The 24,251-nt window shown below is 41.2% G+C and overlaps 1 protein-coding gene across 14 annotated transcripts in view; it reads right to left on the bottom strand.

Annotated features, from left to right (window-relative positions):
• DGKZ (diacylglycerol kinase zeta) overlaps positions 1 to 24,251 on the bottom strand; it is a 142,123-nt gene that overhangs the window by 40,595 nt on the left and 77,277 nt on the right. For 8 of the 14 annotated variants that reach the window (XM_020798737.3, XM_072986007.2, XM_020798758.3 and 5 more), the window contains 6 exons: positions 8,376 to 8,484; positions 7,177 to 7,272; positions 6,343 to 6,420; positions 5,779 to 5,835; positions 3,664 to 3,732; positions 829 to 900 (listed from right to left, as the gene is read on the bottom strand). In XM_020798737.3, coding sequence (XP_020654396.3) covers positions 829 to 900; positions 3,664 to 3,732; positions 5,779 to 5,835; positions 6,343 to 6,420; positions 7,177 to 7,272; positions 8,376 to 8,484 — 481 coding nt within the window. Of the gene's footprint in view, positions 1 to 828; positions 901 to 3,663; positions 3,733 to 5,778; positions 5,836 to 6,342; positions 6,421 to 7,176; positions 7,273 to 8,375; positions 8,485 to 10,534; positions 11,212 to 24,251 lie in introns of all 14 variants that reach the window. The other 6 variants (XR_013543225.1, XR_013543228.1, XR_002301044.3 and 3 more) reach the window with 1 other exon arrangement.

Raw genomic sequence — 24,251 nt, 5'->3', positions numbered from 1 at the left:
AGGCTTGTTAGCACACTACATATATATTAAAACCCAAGCTTTCTGTAATACCCTTATGGGTATAAAATAATTGTCTCCCTTGACAGACTTTGACCTTTTCTCCAGGAACAACTCTTTCCACTTCTGCAACAGCCAAATCCACCCAATTTACAATTTGTTCCTCTGGCTAAGGCCTGCAAGTAATTAACGGCTTTATAATCCAATTCTTATGTTAACAAAGCACTGTCATTTAGTGTAATTTTCTGTATCCTTCCCAGGTCATTACTCTCACTACCACAGGAATATACATAAATACAGAGGCGAATTTAGTCTGAAGAAGGGGACTTTGATTTATGAAAGCTGACACTGAAACAAATTTGTTAGTTGTAAAGTAGTAAGGTACCACAATCTCTCTCTCTCTCTCTCTCTCATTCCCTCCAATGTGTAAATAAATTCAGAGGCTTCACTCTTGCACAATACGATCAGCAAGAAACACTTCTGGGAATATACGCTGGAAGGAAAAATAACAGTGCAGGATGGCTGTGTTTGAGAAACAGCCTCAGTTCTCTATTGCCTGCATGGTGGACGAACCTGAAGAAATAGGTATCTCCCAGCCTTAATTATTCATTTGCAAAATGAGAATTTGGGCCTATTTGTCAGAATGAATTACATGACATTAAAAAGCATTTCTGCACACAGAAAAATCACGATACAAATGCTAATAATAAAGAATAGCAGTGGCAAAAAAACTTCATTCAGTAACTCTCCTATACTCCAGGGAAGGCAGGCAGAAGGGCACATCTAGAAAAGAGGAGGGCAACTTATTAAACAGGCACATGTTGCACTCACTGCTTGCTTACACCAGGAACAGCTGATGGCTACAATCTCCTTGCTGTGAAAGGCAAATTTCTGTTGGAAACCCTGCAGAGAAAGAGGAAGAAAAAGGAAACTATGTTACCTCTTGTGTTTTTTTTTTCATTGCACTGAGAAGGTCTGTAGAATGAAGGCTATAATTCTATGGTCCCAGATACAGGACTGATCAAAAATGCCCCTCAGAAGTCTGAGGTCATTAGGGCAGATCTCCCCTCCCTCCTGTCTGCTTTGCTCCCAACCATTTGTGGAGGTTTCCATAGTAGGTCCTTCCATAAGGATAGGAACACAATCTCACAGAATGTAGGAAAGAAGCATGTTATAGATGTGGCAGGGAAGAAGAGGATATGGATCCACAGCCTCCCACAATAGTGCAAACAGCTGGTGGTAGATATGGTCTAAATGAATTCTCTCCTACTGCTTCCAAAATGCAAACTAACTACACAGGAAGGATTTCATTCATTCATTCATTCATTCATTCATTCATTCATTCATTCATTCATTCATTCATTCATTCATTCATTCATTCATTCATTCATTCATCCATCCAATAAATAAATAAATAAATAAATAAATAAATAAATAAATAAATAAATAAATAAATTTATATATTATATATCCTAGCTAACAGCAAGCTATCACTCTGGGCAGCTAACAGAAAAACACAAAGTCATAAACAACAACAACACAACAATAAAGCAAGAGTGAAAATTAATAACAGGCTGGTTTAAGGGCAAACTATTGAAAGGCTTGGGAAAACAACTGGGGCTTCAGTTGGCTCCTAAAACCCAGGAGGGATGGGGCCAGGTGTACCTCTGGTGGGAGGGAGTTCCAAAGTGAAGTGGCCACTGTACTTCCACCCTCTGTACTTCCACCTACTGGCAAGAGTATGGCAGGGTCTTCTGGCTAGACTAAAGCCTTTGAGCTCCTCATCACCTTGGACTCATTAGCAACAAGAAAAGTGTTTTGCGACATCCAGTAATACATTTCCCAGAGGAACATACTTTCTTGCTGGCACAATGAAGGGGTGGGTCTTTATCTCAACCAAAGCTGTGGCTGTCTCCCCTCTCCACCCCCCAATGAAATAATGAGGGAACTTTTCTGAAAGTGATCCAGGCCTTGAAATAAGATAAAAATAGAAAATAAAGAAGATAAAAATGTTGTGCACATTGCTTTAGTCCTCAGGATGCCAAAAAGTTTTTCTTCTTCTTTATTTTCTTCTTCTTTTGTTTTTGCCTGATGGGCAAATACAGACTAACACAGCTACCTCTTCTAAACAAACACGCATGGAAACAAACATTTCATAGAAGCTATTTGTTATCTAACACATTGCTATCATATCTCACTCACCCCCAGTAATTTTTTTTTTGTCATTTTAAACTTGTTCCATTATTTTTTGCCACTTGTTTCAGGGTTGAGAACCCTCAGGGTAGAGAAGATAATTGGCTCCTATGAGCCCAGAGTTGGATCTGAGAACATGGCCACCCGAGCGCCGTCCATCTTCAGGGAAAAGGGGATCCAGAATGAGGTGAAGGAGATGGAAACTGAAGAAAGAAGTGAGAGACAGGAGACCCCCTAGAAAAGGAAGGGAGGTAGAAAAAGGAGGGAGGGAGAGGGAGAGAGAGAAGCAGGGAGGCAGCCAGAAACCAGTGCTGAAGGAAAAAGATCCTGCCCCCCCGGGAAGGGAATGGCCCTGGGTTGAGAAACCATGGATCCACAAATGGAGAGATTGATGGTGCTATGGGAAGAGGCTGAAAAGAGGTGGAGAAGGTACCCAAAAAGCCGTCACACTGGGGAGAGAAAGAGACTTGAGAGTGAGGAAGAAAGATCAGAGAAGAGAGGGCTAACATAGAGAGAGGGAAGGAGGAAAGGAGGATATGGATAAACAGACCTGGGTCAGCAAGAGATATAGCCCATGAACCTGGCAAATTCCATACCCAGGAGATGAGCCCACACACACCTGAGACCCTCAAGAAAAACAATTGTCTTTGTTGCCATTATCACCAAAACTGGACTTAGAGACAGAAGGTGTAGGAAGATTTTGGAACCACACCCCCGAGAACCCCTTTCTAGTTCACAAAAATCCCGTTATTACCCCATTGTGTTCTGTTAAACGTTAAAGTTAAATATTAAAGTTGACATACATCGTTTCCCTGAGGTTCCTGAAATAAATGTTGGATGTTTGAACGCAGCGCAAGAGTCTCCTGTGTCTAATCTGCCACTGCCACAAGGGATGAATTATCCCATATCAAAGGAAGATCCTTCAAAGCTTTCAAAAAAGCCCCTTGAAACATTCTGCTCAAAATATCTTACAATTCCCTTTAAAAGTAACTAGAAAATGTGATTTGTTAACCCACACCACTTTTTTGAGAGTAATAGTGGTTTTAAGGGCTACTGGATATTTTCTCTTTCTTGTTTTGCAGCACCTTGAGAAGATGATGTGGCTTATTCTGAGCACAGTTTTCTTCAATATATCTGCCAACAGTTTAGCACTTTAGAATCCTAAAATAACACTGAAGTTCTTGATCGCCTGAGTCTTTCCACACCCTAGAGCAGTCATTTTCAGCTGTTTTTTTTACCAAGGCCATAAACACAATATGAAAGAAATATAAGATGAACCAGGATTGTGTAAATCACATACTAAATATTATAAGGTGGTGTTTGAAGAATTGTTTCCAGTCTGTGGCCCCCTTCAAATGTGCCAAGGCCCCCAAGGCAGCCATATTTGACAATGGCTGCCCCTAGCCCATTGAGTCTTCAAGCAAAGAATGTCATTTTGTAATTAAAAAAACCTATAGCAGAATACCCTCTCACCTTTCCACACTGTCGGCATTTCCCTTCCTGACGTCTCCGATGTACCCAATGATGCCGCACAACAGTAGGCTAGAGAGAAATATATGGAAATATATGAAAATGTTTAGGAAAAGAAAAAGGAAGAAGAGGAAGGAAGACCATGTGCATACTTCTAGGATGTAGCCTCCAGCTCAGTCCTTGTTTTCAGCTTTAGGACCCCACATATGGAAGGTAGTCTCAAAGACAAATATGATTCAAAAGAAAGAGAGATGCTCAAACCCAGAGCCACCATTCAATAAAAAAAGGTTTGCCTTTTAAGACCTGACTCAATTTCATTTAAAACACTACCTATGACAGGACTGGACAAGAAGTGGTTTCCTAGAGACATTTCTGTGGCCCTTCAATGCCACCCAGAGCAACCAAGTTTGGAAAAAAAAAAAAGAGGATTGCTTTTTTTAAATTGGCAGAAATTGGAATATGTCAGTTTTCACTCTAGAGGCACTGAAAGGACTCCTTAGCCCTCACCCCTCACCCCCAGCACTCAATAATGAAAACAAAATAAGTTCAAAAATCCCTGTACGGATACTTCCTGTTTACTGGTTTTTAAAGAAATTATTTGGTCACTTTCAAAGTTAGTGCAATTTAAACGCTAAGTCATGTGAACAAAAGTAGGATCTTTGGAAAATTATGCCAAAAATTATGCAAGACTTCTCTTGCAAAGAGTATTTGATAGAAAAGAGAAGCAAGACTCTTTCAGTACTACACACCCTGCCTCTCTTTGGCTTTCTCCAAAAAGAGAGAAATGGCCTTTTTGACCGAAAAAGGCCATTTAACCAGCTTTTTCTTCCTCTCCCAGAAATTAATTAAGACCTTTTATTTCAGCTGCAATTTTGATGCATCTCTTCTGAAGTGTTTTAAATATCAGTAAAATAATTCAGCTGCTGATGACTGTGCATTTCTCCTAATGCTTTGTCCCTGTTAAAATCTGCCAAGTTTGAGGGGGTAGCAGATACCATTCCCAATTTGAATGGGGTTGGTGATATATCTGCAGGTTAAGAATTAGTTGGATTACTTATGAGGCACGTTCTGAGAAAGTCCCCAGGTCTACACCATTATCAATACAGTAAATAATAATCATGTGTTGATTAAAACAATTCTGACTCATGGTGACCCTTTTCAGGATTTTCCAGGTAGAGAATACTTAGAAGTGGTTTACGATCACCTTCTTCTGGAGGTGCCCTGAGACTGTGAAGCTTGCCTGTGGCCATACAGGCTGGCTATACTCATAGGAGGCACGGTGGGGGTTTGAACTGCCAAGCTCTGGCTCCCTAGCACGAGCCCCAAATCATTTAGCTACCAAGTCAGCTCCATCAGTATTAAAGACCCTGGACATTTTTTTACATCATTATTAAAGGCTGATGCAAAAACTGTCAGGGCTCATATCTCTTTTTCAAAGCTTTATGCATAGATTGGTATAAAACCCAACACTATGTAGGGTATGTTTTCCCAATATGTATTCTCATTGCTCCACCCTCTACACTTTCAGGACCATGGAGAGTTCTTTCTCAACGTAACATCCTCTCAGCCAGAATGCAGTCAGTCCTATAGCTCTCCAAGAAAAGATATATTAAGCATTCATTATGGCTTAAAACAAAATCCACAAAACATGGTTAGTAAACAAAGATACTACCTGTGTTGTTAATGCATGCATATAAGTTAAGACAAAACATAGCTTTTGAGAACCAGATGCTCAGAATGAATGCAAAACACACTATCTGGGAACACAAGCCGTGCTTGGAAAAGTTCAGCCATTTCCAACACTTTGTTGTGGCAAATTCAAGCTAACTGTACTTTTCTCACTGTTTGCTGAGCAAAGGACAGTCTAATCTTTTCTATATTGTATGAACAATCTTTCAATAACAATTACTGGGTAGCATGGAGTTTCACACAGTTGTTGCCTCAACATGCAGATCTCAAAAAAATAAGGAGGGGGTACATTTTAGTGTCTCAGATTTATGCAGCTGCAGAAACTGAAATGGGGCTATGGAAGGAAATTCAAATCAAGTATTTCATGTCAACAAGCAGCAAGGGGGGGGGACCCAGACAACTCCCTTATGACAAAAGCATAGCTCTTACTTCTCGGACATTCCTTGATCCAGATTCTCTGAAGGAAGGCTTGCACCGGAAATTTATCTGTGGAAGGAACATGAGAGGGGCTAAAATGATTTCTTGGAACCATTGCCGCCCTATGAGAAACATTTTATTCTGGCCTGGGATACCAACTTTGGTTTTCCATCTCAGGAGCCTCAATGTATAACTGAAGAATTAAATGTAGAGAACTATCATGTAATGAATCAGCTGAGGACTACTTGGCCTAACCGGCAGAAACTCTCCTAGGTCTCACACAGACGTTATTTCCCAGCCATCCATCTAAGGCACTCAACTGGAGATACCAAGGATTGAACCCAAAGGCTTCTAACTACAAAACTATGAGCTCTGGCCTCTCTATACACATCCCCCCTTCCACTTAGAGCCAGCATGCAGTAAGATCACAAAGAGGAAGATCAATTTTTAGGAATTTCCTCCACCTGACAGAAACATTCTTATAGCCTTAATCATAACAGAAATGTTTCTTTGCTTTATAAATGTCAGTTTCATTTATCCAAGTACACAACAGGAAGTTAATTAGGCTTCACTCACTTTCTCCAGCTGTTCTATGCAGGGTGTGTGAACAACAATCTTGCAGGCTGCACACTTCCGCTTGGAGAGAGTTTTTTGCTGCAAACGAGAAAAATACGAATTAGACATTATCAACTGGTGTCCGGGAAGTCTACAAGTTTTATTTCTTAATGGAATGACTGTATATAGAAACAACAACATGAAACAAATGCAGGTACAGGTAGGAATGCTGGGGGGGGGAGGGGAATGCCTCTTCAACCTGCATTTTTCTATGTGTGCTGCAAAAACAAGAGAGACAATTTGGCTTTGTGGAGCATTCTGCTTGTTTCACTGCAAGGTCAAAAACAAGCAAATGGATTCCAAGAATTGACAGACATAGGCTGAGATCCTGTTAGCTATACCTGCCAGTGAAACACCAGTGGTATAACTTTTGGCAGCAAATCAGCATAGGTTAAGCTGGCATAGATGTTAGAATGATTTACTCTATTTAGGAAAGTGAAAAGTTGTAAAATGTATTGTCATTTTCAAAAGAGAGAAAAAAAAGGTTTGAAGCAGTAAGTCAAGGTTGAAGCTAACCCCATCCCCAAATATACAGTAAAAGAAATTCAGACCACAGGTCAGCTCTCCCTTTTCATTAAAAACATGGGCACAGTGATCCATTTTTCTTGCACTTTAACTTTTAACCCATGTTAATGCAAGTAAACACAAGAGGCACACTCTAAGCTTTGAGTCTCTAAAAAGCTTCACACCTCTGAATGAGTTCTAGGATACGTGGATTAAAGTGAGTTTTTATTCCTCCACTAGATGGTGGTGCAACTTCACAAACTGTTTTGAGTTTACAAGACAGGGACTTACCAGCATCTTTGCTACACAGTTCTGCTCTCCAACATAGCAGGAGTCCCCAGAGACATTGGTTTCATACCAGATGTGCTCCCCATAAACTGCAGTCTCCTTAAAGGAAAAACAGAACCAACACTGGCATTTTGAAGAACAACTTGGGAGTCACTCTTGTTTTAGGGTTTGGTTGTATTTCCACCCACAGACATCAGCTCTAATTTAACTCACCAACCTAGTTCAAAAGATCGGTTGGAAAGAGGCATTATTATGTTAGTCCTGTTGCTTCCTATAGTAAGATTCAACTGTCATACCATGATATAGACACATAATCATCAGATGATGTGATATCACCATGTTGCAAATATTCCACCCTGAAGAGCCACAGATGACATGGAGTAGGGCAAGGAAACTCTAAATGTGAGACTCAAGGAGCCTATCATTCATGGCATAAAATATTTTCCCCATGTCCGCCTTAAAGAATTTGGCCAACCCTTTAAAAATGCAAGGCAATGGTACCAGCAAACAGGAGTAACAGCACGTATACATATCTCCAAGTGTAAATGTGAGGGGAACTTGCCTAGGTACTTTTCCACTTGCAGAGAGCAAACTGTTTTCAAGCTGTGGGTCATGTTTATACATCATATAACAACTGTGAAATTAATTTAAACCAGTGGTTCTTAACCTTTGTTACTCGGATGCTTTTGAACTGCAACTCCCAGAAACCCCAGTCAGGACAGCTGGTGGTGAAGGCTTCTGGGAGTTGCAGTCCAAAACTCCTGAGTAACCCAAGGTTAAGAACCAGTGATTTAAATAATGCCTTCCCATTCTCCATGTAACACCGTAGAGCATAACCAGGGCAGGAATCAGTGTTCAGGAAAAATTCAGATGTTTTTTTCTTTCTGTAAATTAGAATACTCATGAATCACCTTTCTACAAAAAAAGAGGCTTCTAAAATAGTAAACATTCCAGAGAAATGGATTCCTTTTCTTTTCTCCACAGAGCTCAAGGGGATGTACAGATGGTTCCACCCAGTCTTCCGTGCCAGCAGTGATTAGATCTGATGGCTCAATTTCATGATACAACTTCAGACTATGCCTTGGTCACACCGATTCCAGAGGGCCAGTTGCATATAAGCCTACACTGGACATGAACTATGTATTTGGGCCAACAGTAGAGAAAAATTTCTTTGACAAGAAGCTGAGGTAGTTGTCACTTACACTCCAGTCAACAGTACTGCGAATTTCCCTCTCAGAGTCACTTCTCAAGGCTAATGTGGGGAGCGGTTGGGCTATCATGTGCTGGAGACCAGATTTGGCAATAGCTTTTCTGAAAGACAGGAAAAATAACAGCTGTAAGAACATTTTGTTTAAAGAAGTCAATAGAATTATGCATCTCCCCAGGAAAAGTTATGCTAGAAGCAGAAAAATATTACAAGTTTGTATCTATGATTGATTCAACAGCAATCCCTGTATATATTGAAAAGAAATAATGATGAAATGCCTACAAACAACAGAGTAGGAAAAACTTACCCAGCTCAACAGTAGCCACTGAATCCCACTTTTTACCTGTCCTGTGTAGTAGTGAGAAACAGTCCATATTGCATGCCCTCTTTAAAGTGATGCCACACAATACAAAAGGCATTTTCATTGCAGAAGCTCACCACATGGACTGGGAAATTTATACCCTGCCATTGCAAATGCTAACCATGAAGAAAGTCTGGGGATGGCTTAGTTAAAACCCAAAGCAACATTATGGCAATGCTGCAATGTAGAATAGCTCTCCATGTCTCCTTGCAAAGGAAGCGGAAGTCAATCCAGCTGCAGACCATCGTTTTCCTTGAGAAAATGGGAAGCAAGCCAGAAGACCAAAAGGCCCAATGACACAACCATGTAAAAATCCTGAGAAAAAAAATAACAGAAGTATGGGTTTCATAGTACTTTCTCAAGAAAAATATACTGGCCAGAATCCTGTTTAGTTATATGATTTCACAGCAATGACTGTGTAAGATTTTCCACTCCTTCGGCAGGCTCTTTGCCACATGCATTTTGATTGTGAAATCGGGCATACAACCGGTTGCATTCAAATGCATAAAAAGGAGCCAAAAGGAAAGCGAAGAACTCTGCAGTTTTTCATGACTTTGGCCTTTCAATCTGTTTGCATGTTAAGTGGGAACATACATCAGAAGTCCGAAGCACCTGCTCAAGATTGCACGTGGTTTTACCCTGTCCTAGCCATTCTCAACCCTTTTTGGCAACAACTGTAAACACAATATGAAAAAGATAAAGGTCGAATCAGGATTATATAAATCATATAATGATGTTGGTGTGTGAAGAACTGTTTCCAGTCTGTGATCCCCTTCAGAAGTGCTAGGGCTCCCAGAAGGCCATATAACCCCTATTGAGAATGGTTGCCTAGACCAGTGGTCCTCAACCTTGGGCTTCCAGATGTTCCTGGACTTCAACTCCAAGAAATCCTGGCCAGCAGAGGTGGTGGTGAAGGCTTCTGGGAGTTGTAGTCCAAGAACATCTGGAGGCCCAAGGTTGGGGACCACTGGCCTAGACCATTCAGGATAACCCCCCTGAAAATTATCCCTCCCCAATAATTAAAAAAGAATTGAAATGTATTTTAAAACCTAATACATTCTTATTACATCTCTAAGGAGGTCAGGACAGTAAATGTTTTGACTTTCAAAGGTAGTAGACACTAAGCATGCATGAGGGGCCTGGATTGCCTGTGTATAAACTCTGCATATGTGTAAGGATTTGATCTACTGTGCATCCAACATGCTGGCACCACTGAATCGACATTGAACGTACTATTGCCTGATTCTTCTAGAATGTGTTGCATTAGTCTGTGCAAGCATTATAAGTAAAAGCAAAGTAGAAATAAGTAAAACAAGTTTAAAAAGACGAAAATGTGGTGGCACCTTAAAGACTTAACTTTTATATTTATTTAATATTAGCTTTCATGGACTGACAAAGTGGACTTGTCACCATGTTGTTTTGTTTTGTTTTTACTTTTTTGGCTTTTTTCTGTTACTCTTAAGAGTCCTCCCTTATAGCAACTGTATGTGGGGGAGAAGGGGAGAGCAATTAGTTAATGTGTGTTATGCAATATTCAGTCCATACATAGTCATCTTGGTAACACATCTTGAGCCATCAACTGTCCAAAGTTGCTGCTTATTTAGCATACAGACTTGTTGGTAAAATGCAGATTCTGCAGGATCCACACATAGGCATTTATATATCATTAATGACAGCCAACTGATTAAAACAGGTGCCTTTCCCCCCCCCATGTCACCCTCTACATCCTGTATAGTTGGAGCAAAGCACCTGTTTGGGGGATTTCAATTGAGTGCTGCTGCTGGCTGAAGTACCTGTAGTAGCCCTGAAGCCCATAGGCCGCTCTGCTGTGCACAAACTCTGCAGGTAGGAGGTGTGAGGACCTGCGGCACAGGTAGTGAGGCATTGGCGGGAGAGTCCGTGGGTCAGCAAGATGCTGCACAGAGAGACTGGAACACAATGCATGTTCAGTTGGCAGATCCTTCCCCTCCTGCTCTGCTGTCAGATTAGTTCCTTCTGGGCCACAGGAGCCTGTTTCCTCACTCCAGTCACTTTCCACTGGCCCCTCCTTAGAGGAGTCCGAGCCAGAGCTTTCAGTGAGACTTAACTGCCTCCTTTCTTCTTCCTCATACACCTGAATGAGGCTGGCAAGCAGCAAGGAAGGTCTGATGAGGTGAGTGTCTATGGTGTGGACTCGGCCACCACGCTTCTTCTGGACAGAAAATCTAGGACTCAGGTGAGGGGTGGTGGTGCTGGATCGCCGCCGGGAACTTAAGTGACTCTTGTGTCGGGAACCCAAGCAGGAGAGCCCCTGCAAGTGAATACCAGATCTGCGCCGGTGCTTCACCAGGGTGGCTGAGGGCTGGCCCACCACAGAGCGCCGCCTTGCTTTGCTGGCCGGCAAGGCCACCACACTGGTGCGCCGTGCCCCTAGTGACACATTCTTCTTCTTGAAGTGTCTTTTGAAAAATGATTCCATAGCAATTGGGGGCTGTTAACAAAGAAACCAAATATTTTACATGAGGAGCTCACTTTGCTCACATCTAACTACCTCAGTCAATCTCTTAACACAGGAATTATGGGACACCTCGGGATCCTAAGTAGCATGGAGCTCACTCCGCTCTAATCATCAGCCAAGCCCTTTAGGCCATAATCAGTCCTGTGTCAATTTTCAAACAGCAAGACCTTTAACTCTGTGAAGTCAGGGCTCCCAAAGGATCTGATCACTTCTACAGCACTGAAGAGAAAGGAGGAGTTTCATTTACAGAAAAATATAGTAACTTCAATTGAAAGAGCTATGAGATGGAAAGTTTGGGTTGCCATTGTACTTGATGCCTATTCAAAGTTACTTATTGGGAGTAGAACCAATGGTTTATAACTTTTACCTTCCCAGATATTGGTGGACTACAACTCCTAAAAACTCTGGCCACTGGCTAATCTGATTGAGGCTTTTGGGAACTGAGTCCAATACCTTCTGAGCACCCAATCCTGGGAACCAGTTGTAGATAAAATGCAAGAAATATCTGCAAATCCACTAAAAATACTGAAATTGCATGGACATGTGGATCTTAACAGTTTTCAGATGGGTTCTTCAGGTGAACTCTGAACTGAATGGTTGAAAGGCTTGTCAGTGGTTCAATAGTCTGCATTAACACATAACTGGCACTGAATGTTTGCACATTACAAGCAGAAGAAAAGAAATTCAAGGAAAGAAGGTAGCAATTTGCTTCACTGAAATGCGAAAGGAAAAATTACGACGACTACATCCCTGCTCCTTTTTAAAGACCATTTGGCCCTGTGTATGTAAACTTAGTTTAGTTTCTATGCTGTCTGCATTAGACAAGTACAAGAAAGATCAATATGTTTCCTGTTTGATCAGTCTGCATAGTCATGCTAGCATTTGGTCTAACAAAAAGCATTCCAAGACAGAAGACAACCGAGATAACCTGACCAGATGACCAGATAAGAATAATCTGACAGGCATGAGAAGCAACAGAATTGGAACAGCAAGAATTCCAAAGAATTCCAAAGTTTCCAAACCCTACTGCAGTGCTTAACAATGCCAATCTGCGTTTTCATATTCCTAGCTTTTGCAACTAAAGCCAATATACAGCAATGGTTTTTTAAAAAATAAACCCCACACATCTGTATCCCTGAGTTTTGATAAGACTCTCTGAGTTTTGCCCTCTCTTTGCACATGAGATAAAAGTATGTAGGGAGATGGCAGCAATCAGGTAATCCTAATACACCTGGCACCTTTTGCCAGGAGGCCACTGCATCCATTTTCAGAAGTGTATTACTATGGGATAGACAAAACACAAGACAATTACCCACCACTTAAATTCCTCCCAAGCTATTTTTTTTTCAAGTGTTATACTTAACCACTATTACACAGCAGTGAATATTTTCTATACAATTATATAGGATTCAAACTATACAACCTGAATAATTCAAATCTTCAATATTTTCTATCAATTGTTCCTCGTACCTGACACAGAAGTTTGGGGAAGAAGCAGCAGAAAGATTTTCCTTTCTGCTTCCTGATAGCAAAAAGCAGATTATTTATTATTCTATTAGAATCTATAAAATAAAAAGAGTATAAACAGATCCTTCTTGCTACCTTCTTTCTGTAAAAGTGATAGCTAAAGATAATTTCTCTCTTGGGTAGAAGAACTCTGTATATGCTTAAATGCACTTCTAAGTGCCAGAATTTCTTTGTTCCAAGAAGTAGAAACCACAAGTACAAACACGGTGCAAACAGCCACAATTTCATACAATAGATCTCCCGACAGCCTACACAGATTTGGGTCAATGCTGTTAAGTGCCACTTCTTAGGAAAGTTACTGAATCTTCTCTTTCCTTTAAAGAGTTTAACTAAATAGAAAACATGAAATAAATGTTTCGTTTTCTGCACTGAGCAAAACCTGCAACACTCTTCTCTCCAGAAGCATAGCTTTGTATTTTGCAGCAAAAACCAATCGGGACTGTTAACAGCATCTTAAATGTACTTTTTGCTCAAAATCCTCTTGAGGATGGCATAACCTTTGGAGGCAGAGCACTGCAGATATTATCAGTTGCACTTTGAGGCACGCAGCTCAGAATGCAATAGATAATGTTTCTGGCAATTTCTGGACTTGATACAATATTCAGTGTATCGATACATAAGTAAGCTCAGAGCCCTTCATGAATTTCTCCTATCTGCTAGAACAATGGAATGCAAAACAGACTTATTTCTTTACATGCTTCTCACCAAAGACTGGAGAAATGTTTCCCACACATTTTTCATTATACCTCAAGAACAAGGAATATGAGTGATTTGCTTGGCAAAACCTGGATAATGGGCAGCATGTAAAAGCTTCAGACTTTTTCCACAGAATCATAATGAAGTCAGAAAAGTCCTATAAGGCCATCAAATCCAAACCCCTGCTCAATGCAGGAGTACAAATCAAAGGATATCTGCCAGGTGGTTTCCTGTAACATAACCTCTCTGAAGCCTTTACAGTGGGGTCTTGACTTCAGAACTTAATCCGTATTGGAAGGCGGTTCTCAAGTCAAAAAGTCTGTAAGTCAAGTCTCCATTGACCCACAGTGCATTGAAAACCGATTAATCCCGTAACAGGCCGTTTTTGTTCCATTTTGGGTTTTTTCTGGTCTGTAAGTCAAATCTCAGTCTGCAAGTCAAACCTAAATTTTGCGGCCAGAGAAGTCTTTAACTCAAAAAGTCTGTAAGTCAAGCCGTCTGTAAGTCAAGGGTCCACTGTAATTTAGAATATTTTTTTACATACATAAATGTCCTTCCTATTTCTATGGAAAAGAGTAGGGCCTATGCACATGAACGTTAAACAAAAAAAAAAGTATTTGTTTTTTTCTTTTTCACCAACAGAAACTGCTGCTTTCAAGTGAGTACCTTACAGAAACTAGCATGACTTTACCACAAATTGGATTTCTATCACTCTGGGCTCATCCAGACAGGCAATTTGTTCTGTAAAATATACCAGAGATGTCGCTGCAGACTCCGTTCCACCCCATCCAGGCAAAGGCACCCTCATCCCAGCATGAGCAGATGCTGTGGAGGGTGTCTTGGAACGGATTTCCTTGACATTTTTGAGTCTCCCCCAACCCCTTGGATTTTTTTTTTTTGGTTCCACTTTGTCATTCTTCTTTTCCTAGCCCCAAACTTGTTATGTTTTCTGTTTCCCCAGCACAGTCGAGCTGGTGCTTTTCTTCATATTTCATGACTTGCATTAAATTATAAAAGACAAAGCTTACTATCCTCACACTTACTAGCCTCTGCTTGACTCCAAAAGGAGGTGGCATTAACACCAAGCTAAGGCTCCATCAAGTTAAAAAACAAACAAACAGGAGACTGGTTGAGAAATTGGGGGAAGGTCACTGCGACGGGAGAGCATCCCAAGTCTTCGTATGCAGCAGCAGCAGCAGTGGCTGGGCTCCAACAAGAGAGAAGGAACTGGACTCAAGTTAAGCGCCTGTTGCCGCTGTCATAGCTTGCTTCCTTTTCTGACTAATTACCCCATGAGATGTGTTGGTGGAAGTGGAAAGCCACTGTATTTCTTCCCACCGAAAGAATCATTGGCCTTCGCTGTCTAAGGAGAGATAAGAAAAAAAAGATGCAGTGTGTGCTTTCTTGAACACCACCAGCTCAAGACAGTGTAGCCAAGAAACTCAGTTCCTGTGTGGCTTCTGAATAAACCGGGAGAAGGAGGGGGGATAGGGCTTTTCCTCCATCTAGAACAGTGGTTCTTAACCTTTTTGAAAGAAACGCCCCCTTGAGCCATTGAGGAAGTTATCATCGCCCCCTCCCTGAGGTGATGATATCCTTCCTTCCTTCCTTCCTTCCTTCCTTCCTTCCTTCCTTCCTTCCTTCCTTCCTTCCTTCCTTCCTTCCTACCTACCTACCTACCTACCTACCTACCTACCTACCTACCTACCTACCTACCTACCTACCTACCTACCTACCTACCTACCTACCTACCTACCTACCTACCTACCTACCTACCTACCTACCTACCTACCTACCTACCTACCTACCTACCCTCACTTCCCACCCGGGTGCAAGGCAGTGCTTCACGGGGCAAGGATGAGGACCCAAGAGACCCTTTCCTTCCACCCGATCCACACTCAGTGCTCCCCTAAAGGAGGAAGGCAAGACGTGGCAGGTAGAAAGAGCTGGATCATCTGGCGGCAGCAGCAGCACCGGATCTACTGCCAGCACTGTGGTTGCAGTCGCCTTCACAGGTTTGGCTCGCTCCAGCGCCCCCCTACCGCCCGCCTTCTGTTCTTTCGCCCCCACACTGCCCCTTTTCGTTCTACCGCCCCCCTGAAAAATGAAATCGCCCCCTGGGGGGCATTATTGCCCACGTTAAGAACCACTGATCTAGAAGATCCTTTTCACTAGTTTCTCTCTGTCACACCACCAACTACCACAGAAAAGAAAACAATTCAGTATTCCTATGAATAAAGCTCTTGCTGCATTTGGCCAAACTGGTGGGTCTGATCTATAGCGTTAGTGAGATGAGAAATGATAAGCTTTGTGCCTCTGAAATGACAGTTATGAATACTGCTATGCATGAAGTGAAGCCATTACACAACAGCCACATTTTATCTCACTGAAAACATTTACTGATAGTCCTGATAATCCGCACTGCATCTTTGCAACAGGAATGAGAATAACATTTGTCTCATGCAGGTCAGCAGGCAACTGACTACAAAGGCTTCAACCTGTGATGCCTCCCTTGTGCTTTTTGTAACAAAGCAAGCAGTGTATAATGCATGGGGATTTCGACACCCTTTTCTTTATTGCTTATGCTTAGAAGACACAAACGCCTATTAGATATAACTCAACTCGGACTAGTTTAGTTTAGTTGCAGTGCAGGTTAAGGAAGGTGACAGGAAAATCCATTTCTCCTCCTCGTAAAAAGCAACAGTGTGCTGTGGAGCACATTAAATGAAGGCAGGCCCTGAAGACTGCCAGATGTGGTTTTTCCAACGACACCAGCTACTTCCAGGATCAGGAAACTGCTATCAGTACGTGTGCTATTAATAAGCTCCACTGTTGACACAAGGACCTCATGGGCTCCGTTCACTATCGCTTTGCCATCAGGACACAAAAGAGGCAAACTCAGAGTCTTGGGAAGCTTTTTGCTTCAAACCCTGTGCAGCTCATACATCTGAGCTTCCCTTCATTTCATGTTTCCATACAAGTTTCCTTACTCTCACACTCTTCTGCCATCTCAAAATGTATTTTGTCATATATACCACTGCCTCATCTCCCGCTGTTCGGCAGAGCTACTCTTTCCATCAACTCTTTTTTCCATCCTAAGTGGACTGTGATGGAAAGTGGAGCTGTGATTCAGGTGCCTCTATGTTTCTCCTGTCTCTTACGTTTATCCCAAACAACTTTTGTTCCCTGATGACTACCAAAAAAAGTGAAGCCCTTCTCTTGCACCACATTTGACAACATTACACCATTCCCAGTGCATTGGAAAAGGTGGAAAACTTCCCTTGCTGTGAATACTAGTGCCTGATACAGCACACCAGATGAGATGGGCTACTATGTGCCACACAGGCAATATCATGGGTTATTAGTGACTGATTTTGAGGTTCATAATCCTGTGCAGCTGTGTTGTACAATGGTTTGAGGAGGAGGGTATTTGCTTGCCACAGAGGCTTTCTCTAGCTTTTGACGTAATTTGCTGGACCGAGTTCCCCTACCGCTTCCCAGTAGATAAGTCATATACGTACCGTATTTTTCCATGTATAAGATGCAACTTTTTCCTAAAATCATTACACTAAAAATTGAGGGGCATCTTATACACAGAAGTAAGCTGAGAACATGGAGAGAACAAAACGGCCTGTATCTTGCCTCTGTAAACAGGCTGCCTCCAATCACGAGGCTAAGCTACCTCCAATCAGGAGGCTTAGCTTCCTACAGTCAGGAGACTTATGGAACTGATGTCAGCTGATGCTGAACAAACCAACTGGAACACACCTCACTGGAGGTGGAGCCTGTAGGCTCAGATTCAACAGGGACTCCTAATGTCTGAGCGTCTAAGAAAGCTAAGTTTTCTTAATTTTTAGGTTAGAAAAGTGGAGAGGGCGTCTTATAAATGGGGGCATATTATAAATGGAAAAACACGATAAGTCAGAAACCACATGTGCCCACCTGACACAAGAATGTGAAGCCATTTGAGCAGTTAATTATTCTTCAGACATTAATCCTCCTGAATCACGGCAGTACTCAAATTCTTGGTTTTTAGGACACAGGCAGTGGTGACAGACACTTAAAGCTTTACTGAACAGAAGCTGCCCATCCTCCACCTGATTTTTCATAGAAAAAGATGTGACAGTTAAGCTGCCAAAAACCTCTGAAGCACAAAGACTGTTATCATCACAGAAGCCTTCATAATTTAAGTGCCTGGCCTTCAGAGGCAAACCTGCACATATGTAACAACTTTGCAAGAAGGGAGAAAGTAGCATCAAAAGTCCCATTTTCAGGCTCACTGAATTTAAAAAACCTCCAAAACCACGAGGAACAGGTGTGTCTGATCACACTCAGGCTTGGTACCAAGAATCCAGTGGGGAGAATAGGGGACAAACCAGTGTGATCACCAATTTGTGGGGCTTATTATGGCACCAACATACACAACATACACAAGAGAAAGCCTATTGAAGCAGAGCTCATCTCTCAAAATGCATACACAATAATTCCAACCAATTTGACCCATTTCTTCCACTAGAAAATCCTTGAGTGGACATAGACACCCCAGTATCTTCTGAACTAGACCTCTTAAGTGTGATCTCAATATTTCTGAAATATCTATCACTGATATGGAACAAATATAATTTAAGAACGCATTACGATTTCAAGTATTCATAATCACATTTTTTCAAAAATATTCACATGTAATAATTTTTGCTAGGTTATGCATTTTAAATGTGTTTTATTGTTATTTACTGTCAGTGTTTGATCAGGGAATTGTAGACTTTCAGAAATGTCTTTGTAAATATGGGCACTTTTATGACTTCAACTCTCTCTTAACTTTCTTTTGTTCATCCATGGAAGACTCACCATAGTTCAGCTGCAAAAAGTAGTAGCCCCACTGCTAGACCAAAACAAAGTCAAACTTGGGAATAGATCAAGTCAGGTTGGTTTGCAATCTCACAGATGTCATGTGATCGCCAGGAAGTAGCTTGCACTTAGCCATGCCGCAAGCTGTCCAAAATACAAGCAGGTTCTCCATCTGATTGCACCGAAATTGCTCATTGGGGATATAGGGTATTTTCTTGGATATTTTCCAGCAAATTTATTGAAAACGATTTGCACTGGATATAGAATACCTTGCCTTAGAGTTACAGCAGAAGCCCCGCTGGGGATCTGCCTCACTAACCTAAGTCTATTTTAATGTCTGTGCAGTATACAACCAATATCTCCAGAAAACGCTCATTAACTGAAGATTCAGGTAGTGGTGGTCTGAGGTTAGACAAAAGAAAGACATCAATCTTATTTTGAAACTCTAAGACAAACTTTCCTGTTTTTTTTTTCCTGAGGAAATAATGTTGGTTGTTTTTTGTTTTTTTTAAACCTGAGAGACTATTGTATAAACAACAAAGAACTTGTAGCAACTTGAAGTCTAGCATGTTTTATTGCACATAAATTTTCGTGGACTTAACCCGTGAAAGATTAAACCAAATAAAACTTGTTAGGCTTTAAGATGTCACAAGACTCCATTGATTCTGCTGCAATGGACTGACAAGGCTACCCTCCTGGAAACAGTGGTAAATGGAGAATGTATCCTTGTGTCATTCTTGTCCCATGTCTCTTTATGTTATTTTATTTACTTACATTTCATTGTCCTGTTAGAAAGTCAGACACAGCTTACGAAAGGCTATCCAGTGGACTCCCCTCCCAACACTGAGTAGATTCAAGATCAACATTGTGCCTTGAACAGTTTATGTTTTGCCTGCAGAGATAAAGGGAACTTTTAAACACAGTACTGCAGGATGCCATCTGGGGAAACTGAAACATACTGGTAGATTCAAGTGCGGCATTGTTTTTTAAAAAAACCCTCACTACTCCTCAGGAGATATGACTGTCCATGTTACATATTGAATTGTGTGGTAAAGAACCTCCTTCATACCAGCTACACAAGACACAGTGAGCTAGACCTCCTCCTAGTTACTGTGGAAGATGGTAACCTTTGTAGTTACTTACAGTTGTCGCTACATTCATTAGCAACCCAGGCAATAATCTGCAAACATCTTCTGCAGTAACTTCCTCAGTGTAGTTTTCAGTAGGATAGATACTGAATGTCTAGAAGAAAGCTTTGACAGCTTTGCTAAACTCCAGGACTACATATAGCTCTGTCTCTGGCGAGACTAGGGGCCCATCCATAAAGATTACCAACAGTCAGATATTAAATGCAACAGGGCAGAGAAGCATAATCCTTTAAAGTATTTCTTTTCTGTCTTGCCAAGCAAGCAAGCAAGAGGAAAAACATCTCCTGGGCAGCGGACATTAGTTAGCTGAAGCCACTAATAATCCTAATTCAAATTTTTACAAATAGATGTTTACTATTATTTTCTCTTTCCTGGCTCCAGTTTGCCCAGCAATCATAGATCTTCAATTTCATACTGATTCCGAGTTAATTATATAAAGAAGAGAAAAACAATGCTTTTCTTCAGCCATTTATGGGGCTAAAAAAACCTCATATGACCAGATCTACATCATAAAAACAAATGACCAACAATGTAAGACTCCTGATTTCTCAAATTAATTTTTTAGCCGCATATCACCTGCATTGCACTACAGGACAGCACAGTCCTATTGATAAATATATGACAGAAGACAAATGTTCTTTACATTCATAAACAGCAAACAACATATAGATGACACTCTTGGTTAGGCAAAACATGCTTTAAAATTCATTTGCTGCCATGTTAAATAATGCTTATTTTTTAAAAAAAGCATTAGCAAACTGCAATTGTAAGAGGCTAATAAGCAATGTCTTTTAAAATCTTTTAAAATCTCAAAAGATGACACTGTTAAGGTGCTACACTCAATATGCCAGCAGTGGCCAGAGGATTGGAAAAGATCAGTCTTCATCCCAATCCCAAAGAAGGGGTGTGCCAAAGAATGCTCCAACTACCGTACAATTGCACTCATTTCACATGCTAGCAAGGTTATGCTCAAAATCTTCCAAGGCAGGCTTCAGCAGTATGTGGACTGAGAACTCCCAGAAGTCCAAGCTGGATTTTGAAGGGACAGAGGAACTAGAGATCAAATTGCTAACATGCGCTGGATTATGGAGACAGCCAGAAAGTTCCAGAAAAACATCTACTTCTGCTTCATTGACTATGCAAAAGCCTTTGACTGTGTGGACCATAACAAACTATGGCAAGTTCTTAAAGAAATGGGAGTGCCTGACCATCTTATCTCTCTCCTGAGAAATCCATATGTGGGACAGGAAGCAACAGTTAGAACTGGATATGGAACAACTGATTGGTTCAAAATTGGGAAAGGAGTATGACAAGGCTGTATATTGTCTCCCTGCTTATTTAACCTATATGCAGAAAACATCATGCGAAAGGCCGGACTGGAGGAATCCCAAACTGGAATTAAGATTGCCAGAAGAAATATCAACAACCTCAGATATGCAGATGATACCATTCTAACGGCAGAAAGTGAGGAGGTATTAAAGAATCTCTTAATGAGAGTGAAAGAGGAGAGTGCAAAAACGGTCTGAAGCTCAACATCAAAAAAACTAAGATCATGGTCACTAGCCCCATCACCTCCTGGCAAATCGAAGAGGAATGTATGGAGGCAGTGACAAATTTTACTTTCTTCGCCTCCATGATCACTGCAGATGGAGACAGCAGCCACAAAATTAAAAGACGCCTGCTTCTGGGGAGGAAAGTGATGACAAACCTTGACAGCATCTTAAAAAGCAGAGACATCACCTTGCCAACAAAAGTCCGCATAGTCAAAGCTATGGTTTTTCCTGTAGTGACTTATGGAAGTGAGAGCTGGACCATAAAGAATGCTGACCGCCGAAGAATGGATGCTTTTGAATTATGGTGCTGGAGAAGACTCCTGAGAGTCCTCTGGACTGCAAGGAGAACAAACCTATCCATTTGGAAGGAAAGCAACCCTGAGTGCTCACTGGAAGGACAGATCCTGAAGCTGAGGCTATAATGCTTTGGTCATCTCATGAGAAGACTCCCTGGAAAAGACCCTGATGCTGAGAAAATGTGAAGGCAAGAGGAGAAGAGGATGACAGAGGATGAGATGGTTGGACAGTGTCATCGAAGCTACCGAGATGAATCTGACAAAACACCGGGAGGCAGTGGAAGACAGGAGGGCCTGGCGTGCTCTGGTCCATGGGGTCACGAAGAGTCAGATATGACTTAACAACTAAACAACAACAAATAAGCAATGTTATATAATATGCTCATGAAAGCTGCTTATTCAGAGCCACAAAACACCAGGATCCAATCTTGAGTCAGGTTTTCAGTGAAGGATAGAACCTGTGCAGCTGTAATGAAGCAGAGTTGCTCTGGACAGAGAGTATTTTCCACATCACTAAATAACTTGACACCACCATTCCGTATTGGCAATGGGGAAAGAGACTCAGGGAGCTTAACTCCATGTTTCATTAGAAATTGGGGCTGTTGAGGTATGCACTGAGCTGAACTGAACAATGTACCCTACCTCTAATCCATTTTCCTTAGGTTTTAGAGTTGGAAAATGAAAAATAGTGTATATGTTTGGTTCTCCATCCAAGCCCACGTCTGAGTACCCATAACCGCATTTCCCACCTCAGCTGCTGCCGCCACCCCGGCAACACCTTTAATATCTTCACTACAGCACCAACCTTTTGCAGCTTCAGCATCATGTAAAAATCCTTGCCACCTTCTACCAAGAAACGAGACATGGCCAATGAGATTTTATTAAAAGAAAGTAACACAGAGGTAAAATGTAATTTCTGAATAATTCCTCCAATTTCTTTGCCTTCAGGGACATCAATATCTACTATTTCTTACAGAAACAACTCAGATGATAGAAGTGTGATGCCAATACAGCAACTGCTTTAGGACAGAACAAGCAAACAGCACAAAAAAGGGAAGATTCCATGCATTCTATTTTTCACACCAAAATATTAACTCTGAGAAAAGCAGTTTCCAAGCCTAAACATCATATTTGTACTTCAACTCACCAGCACCACACATAGACATCTTGCTATACTGGTGATTTTGAGAACAGGGCACAAAAATTCGCCAAAGACTGTGTAGCGTACTCAGCCCCAACATTTGCACAAGTTACTTTTTTGGGTATTAGAACTTCTAGAAAGTCCCAGGACTGGGGAATTCTGGGTGTCATAGTCCAGAAAAGTCAATTTCCCAAGCTTTGGTCAAGACTTACACTATTCACTTTTGTACAATATTCATTTTCTGTCCCACATTATGAAATTATGCTTCTTACAGTATTGGCCATAACTAATATTCTTCACAACTACTTCTGATCTACCTTAATCCACCTTCTCATCAGCTTGCCTCTGACTTGCAGATTACAGAAATGACAACAGAGGACATATAAAGACTGAGGGAAGTTTGGTGGCAAGCAAATAATATATAAGCAACGGAGTTCACTATGGTACTCAACAGTTCACTGCGATACCATATGAAAGTCAGATCATGGTTGTTTAGACGTTGTTCATGTTACAACTATACTACAGCGGTTGGGCTTATTCAAAAGCATTTTATACTTGGTGATGAATGTAAGTTATAAGAAAAGGACCACAACCACTATTTTGGAGGCGTTAAAATTATTTCTACTGGTCTGCTTGAAAAGAAAGCGTCCCTCTAATTTCGGTCTATATGTCTGGATTTTTCATATAAAAATTGCTGTATAAAAATGGAAATGTCCCATGCTTTAATACTGTCTGGTATACTGCAACTAATTATGTCTAAATGAAGATATGCTGGGGCACACCTCATTTGTACCATCAGATATGCATCTAAGCAATGGCCAAGTCATGCCCTGACACTTTATCAGTTAGTTCACCAGAGTTAGTCAGAGCAAATTATCCAAAAGATCCTAAATATTTGTAAAATTATCATTTCTTTCAAATATGTACTAAGTATGTTTATGCATTCATCTATGCCTGAACACATTTTCTTCACAGCCGCAAATTCTTAAGTGTGCTGACACCAACTTTATTTTGGCATCTGAATGGTCTTGAGGTGGTAAGTGGTAGTAGCAAAAATCAATTTAGAAATTTAAAGCCCTTAAAAAGTCAGAAACTATCATAATTATCTGTGCTAAATCAAGTACAATGAAAATGCAGTTACAATGGCAAGAGATGGAGGGAAATGTTGGGTTAAGTTGTCAGCAGTTAGTTACAGCTCCTCAAAAGCCTCTCTCTCTCTCTCTCTTTTTCTTTTCACACCCCTACAGGCTTTCTTAAGGAGTAACAGTCAAGTGGCCAACTAGTGCTTTCCACAAAGTGAGAGTTTTATCAAGAGCCTGCGTGCATATTATGGTTGCTACCTGGAGGCTATTTTAAGTCACTCCACATTCTAGCTGTCAGAAAGCAGTGAGCTACAGCTTATTATGCTGTTCTCACAGTTCCTGTCCCACATGTCAAATATTAGTTTCAAGAAAAATCACTTAATCCATGACACGGAGACAACTGCACACTGGAAGCAGCTATAGTTAGGTTTTAACCTACAAAGCCCTTAGTGCACATTTGTCAAACTCAAGGCCCACGGGTTGAATCTGGCCCACTGGGCCATTTCAAGTGGCCCTCGTAGCGTTGCCTGCTACTGTGCAGTATACAATACGCAGGCGCTTACTCCGTCACCTATAATGCTCTGCAAGGGTGCTAGGAATCTGCCCAGAGGGACTTCTAATCCCAGCATTCCAAGCACCAAAGAGTTAGAAAGTGCAGTGACTTGGGCAGCATACAGCACCTTGGGAAATGTAGTCCTTGCTATTGTCCACTCCTGTTCTTA

This window comes from Pogona vitticeps, chromosome 1, assembly GCF_051106095.1.
Source record: "Pogona vitticeps strain Pit_001003342236 chromosome 1, PviZW2.1, whole genome shotgun sequence".
In the NCBI taxonomy this organism is placed as follows: Eukaryota; Metazoa; Chordata; class Lepidosauria; order Squamata; family Agamidae; genus Pogona; species Pogona vitticeps.
Note: the sequence above shows the minus strand (reverse complement) of the source record. Positions and strands in the feature narration are given on the sequence as shown.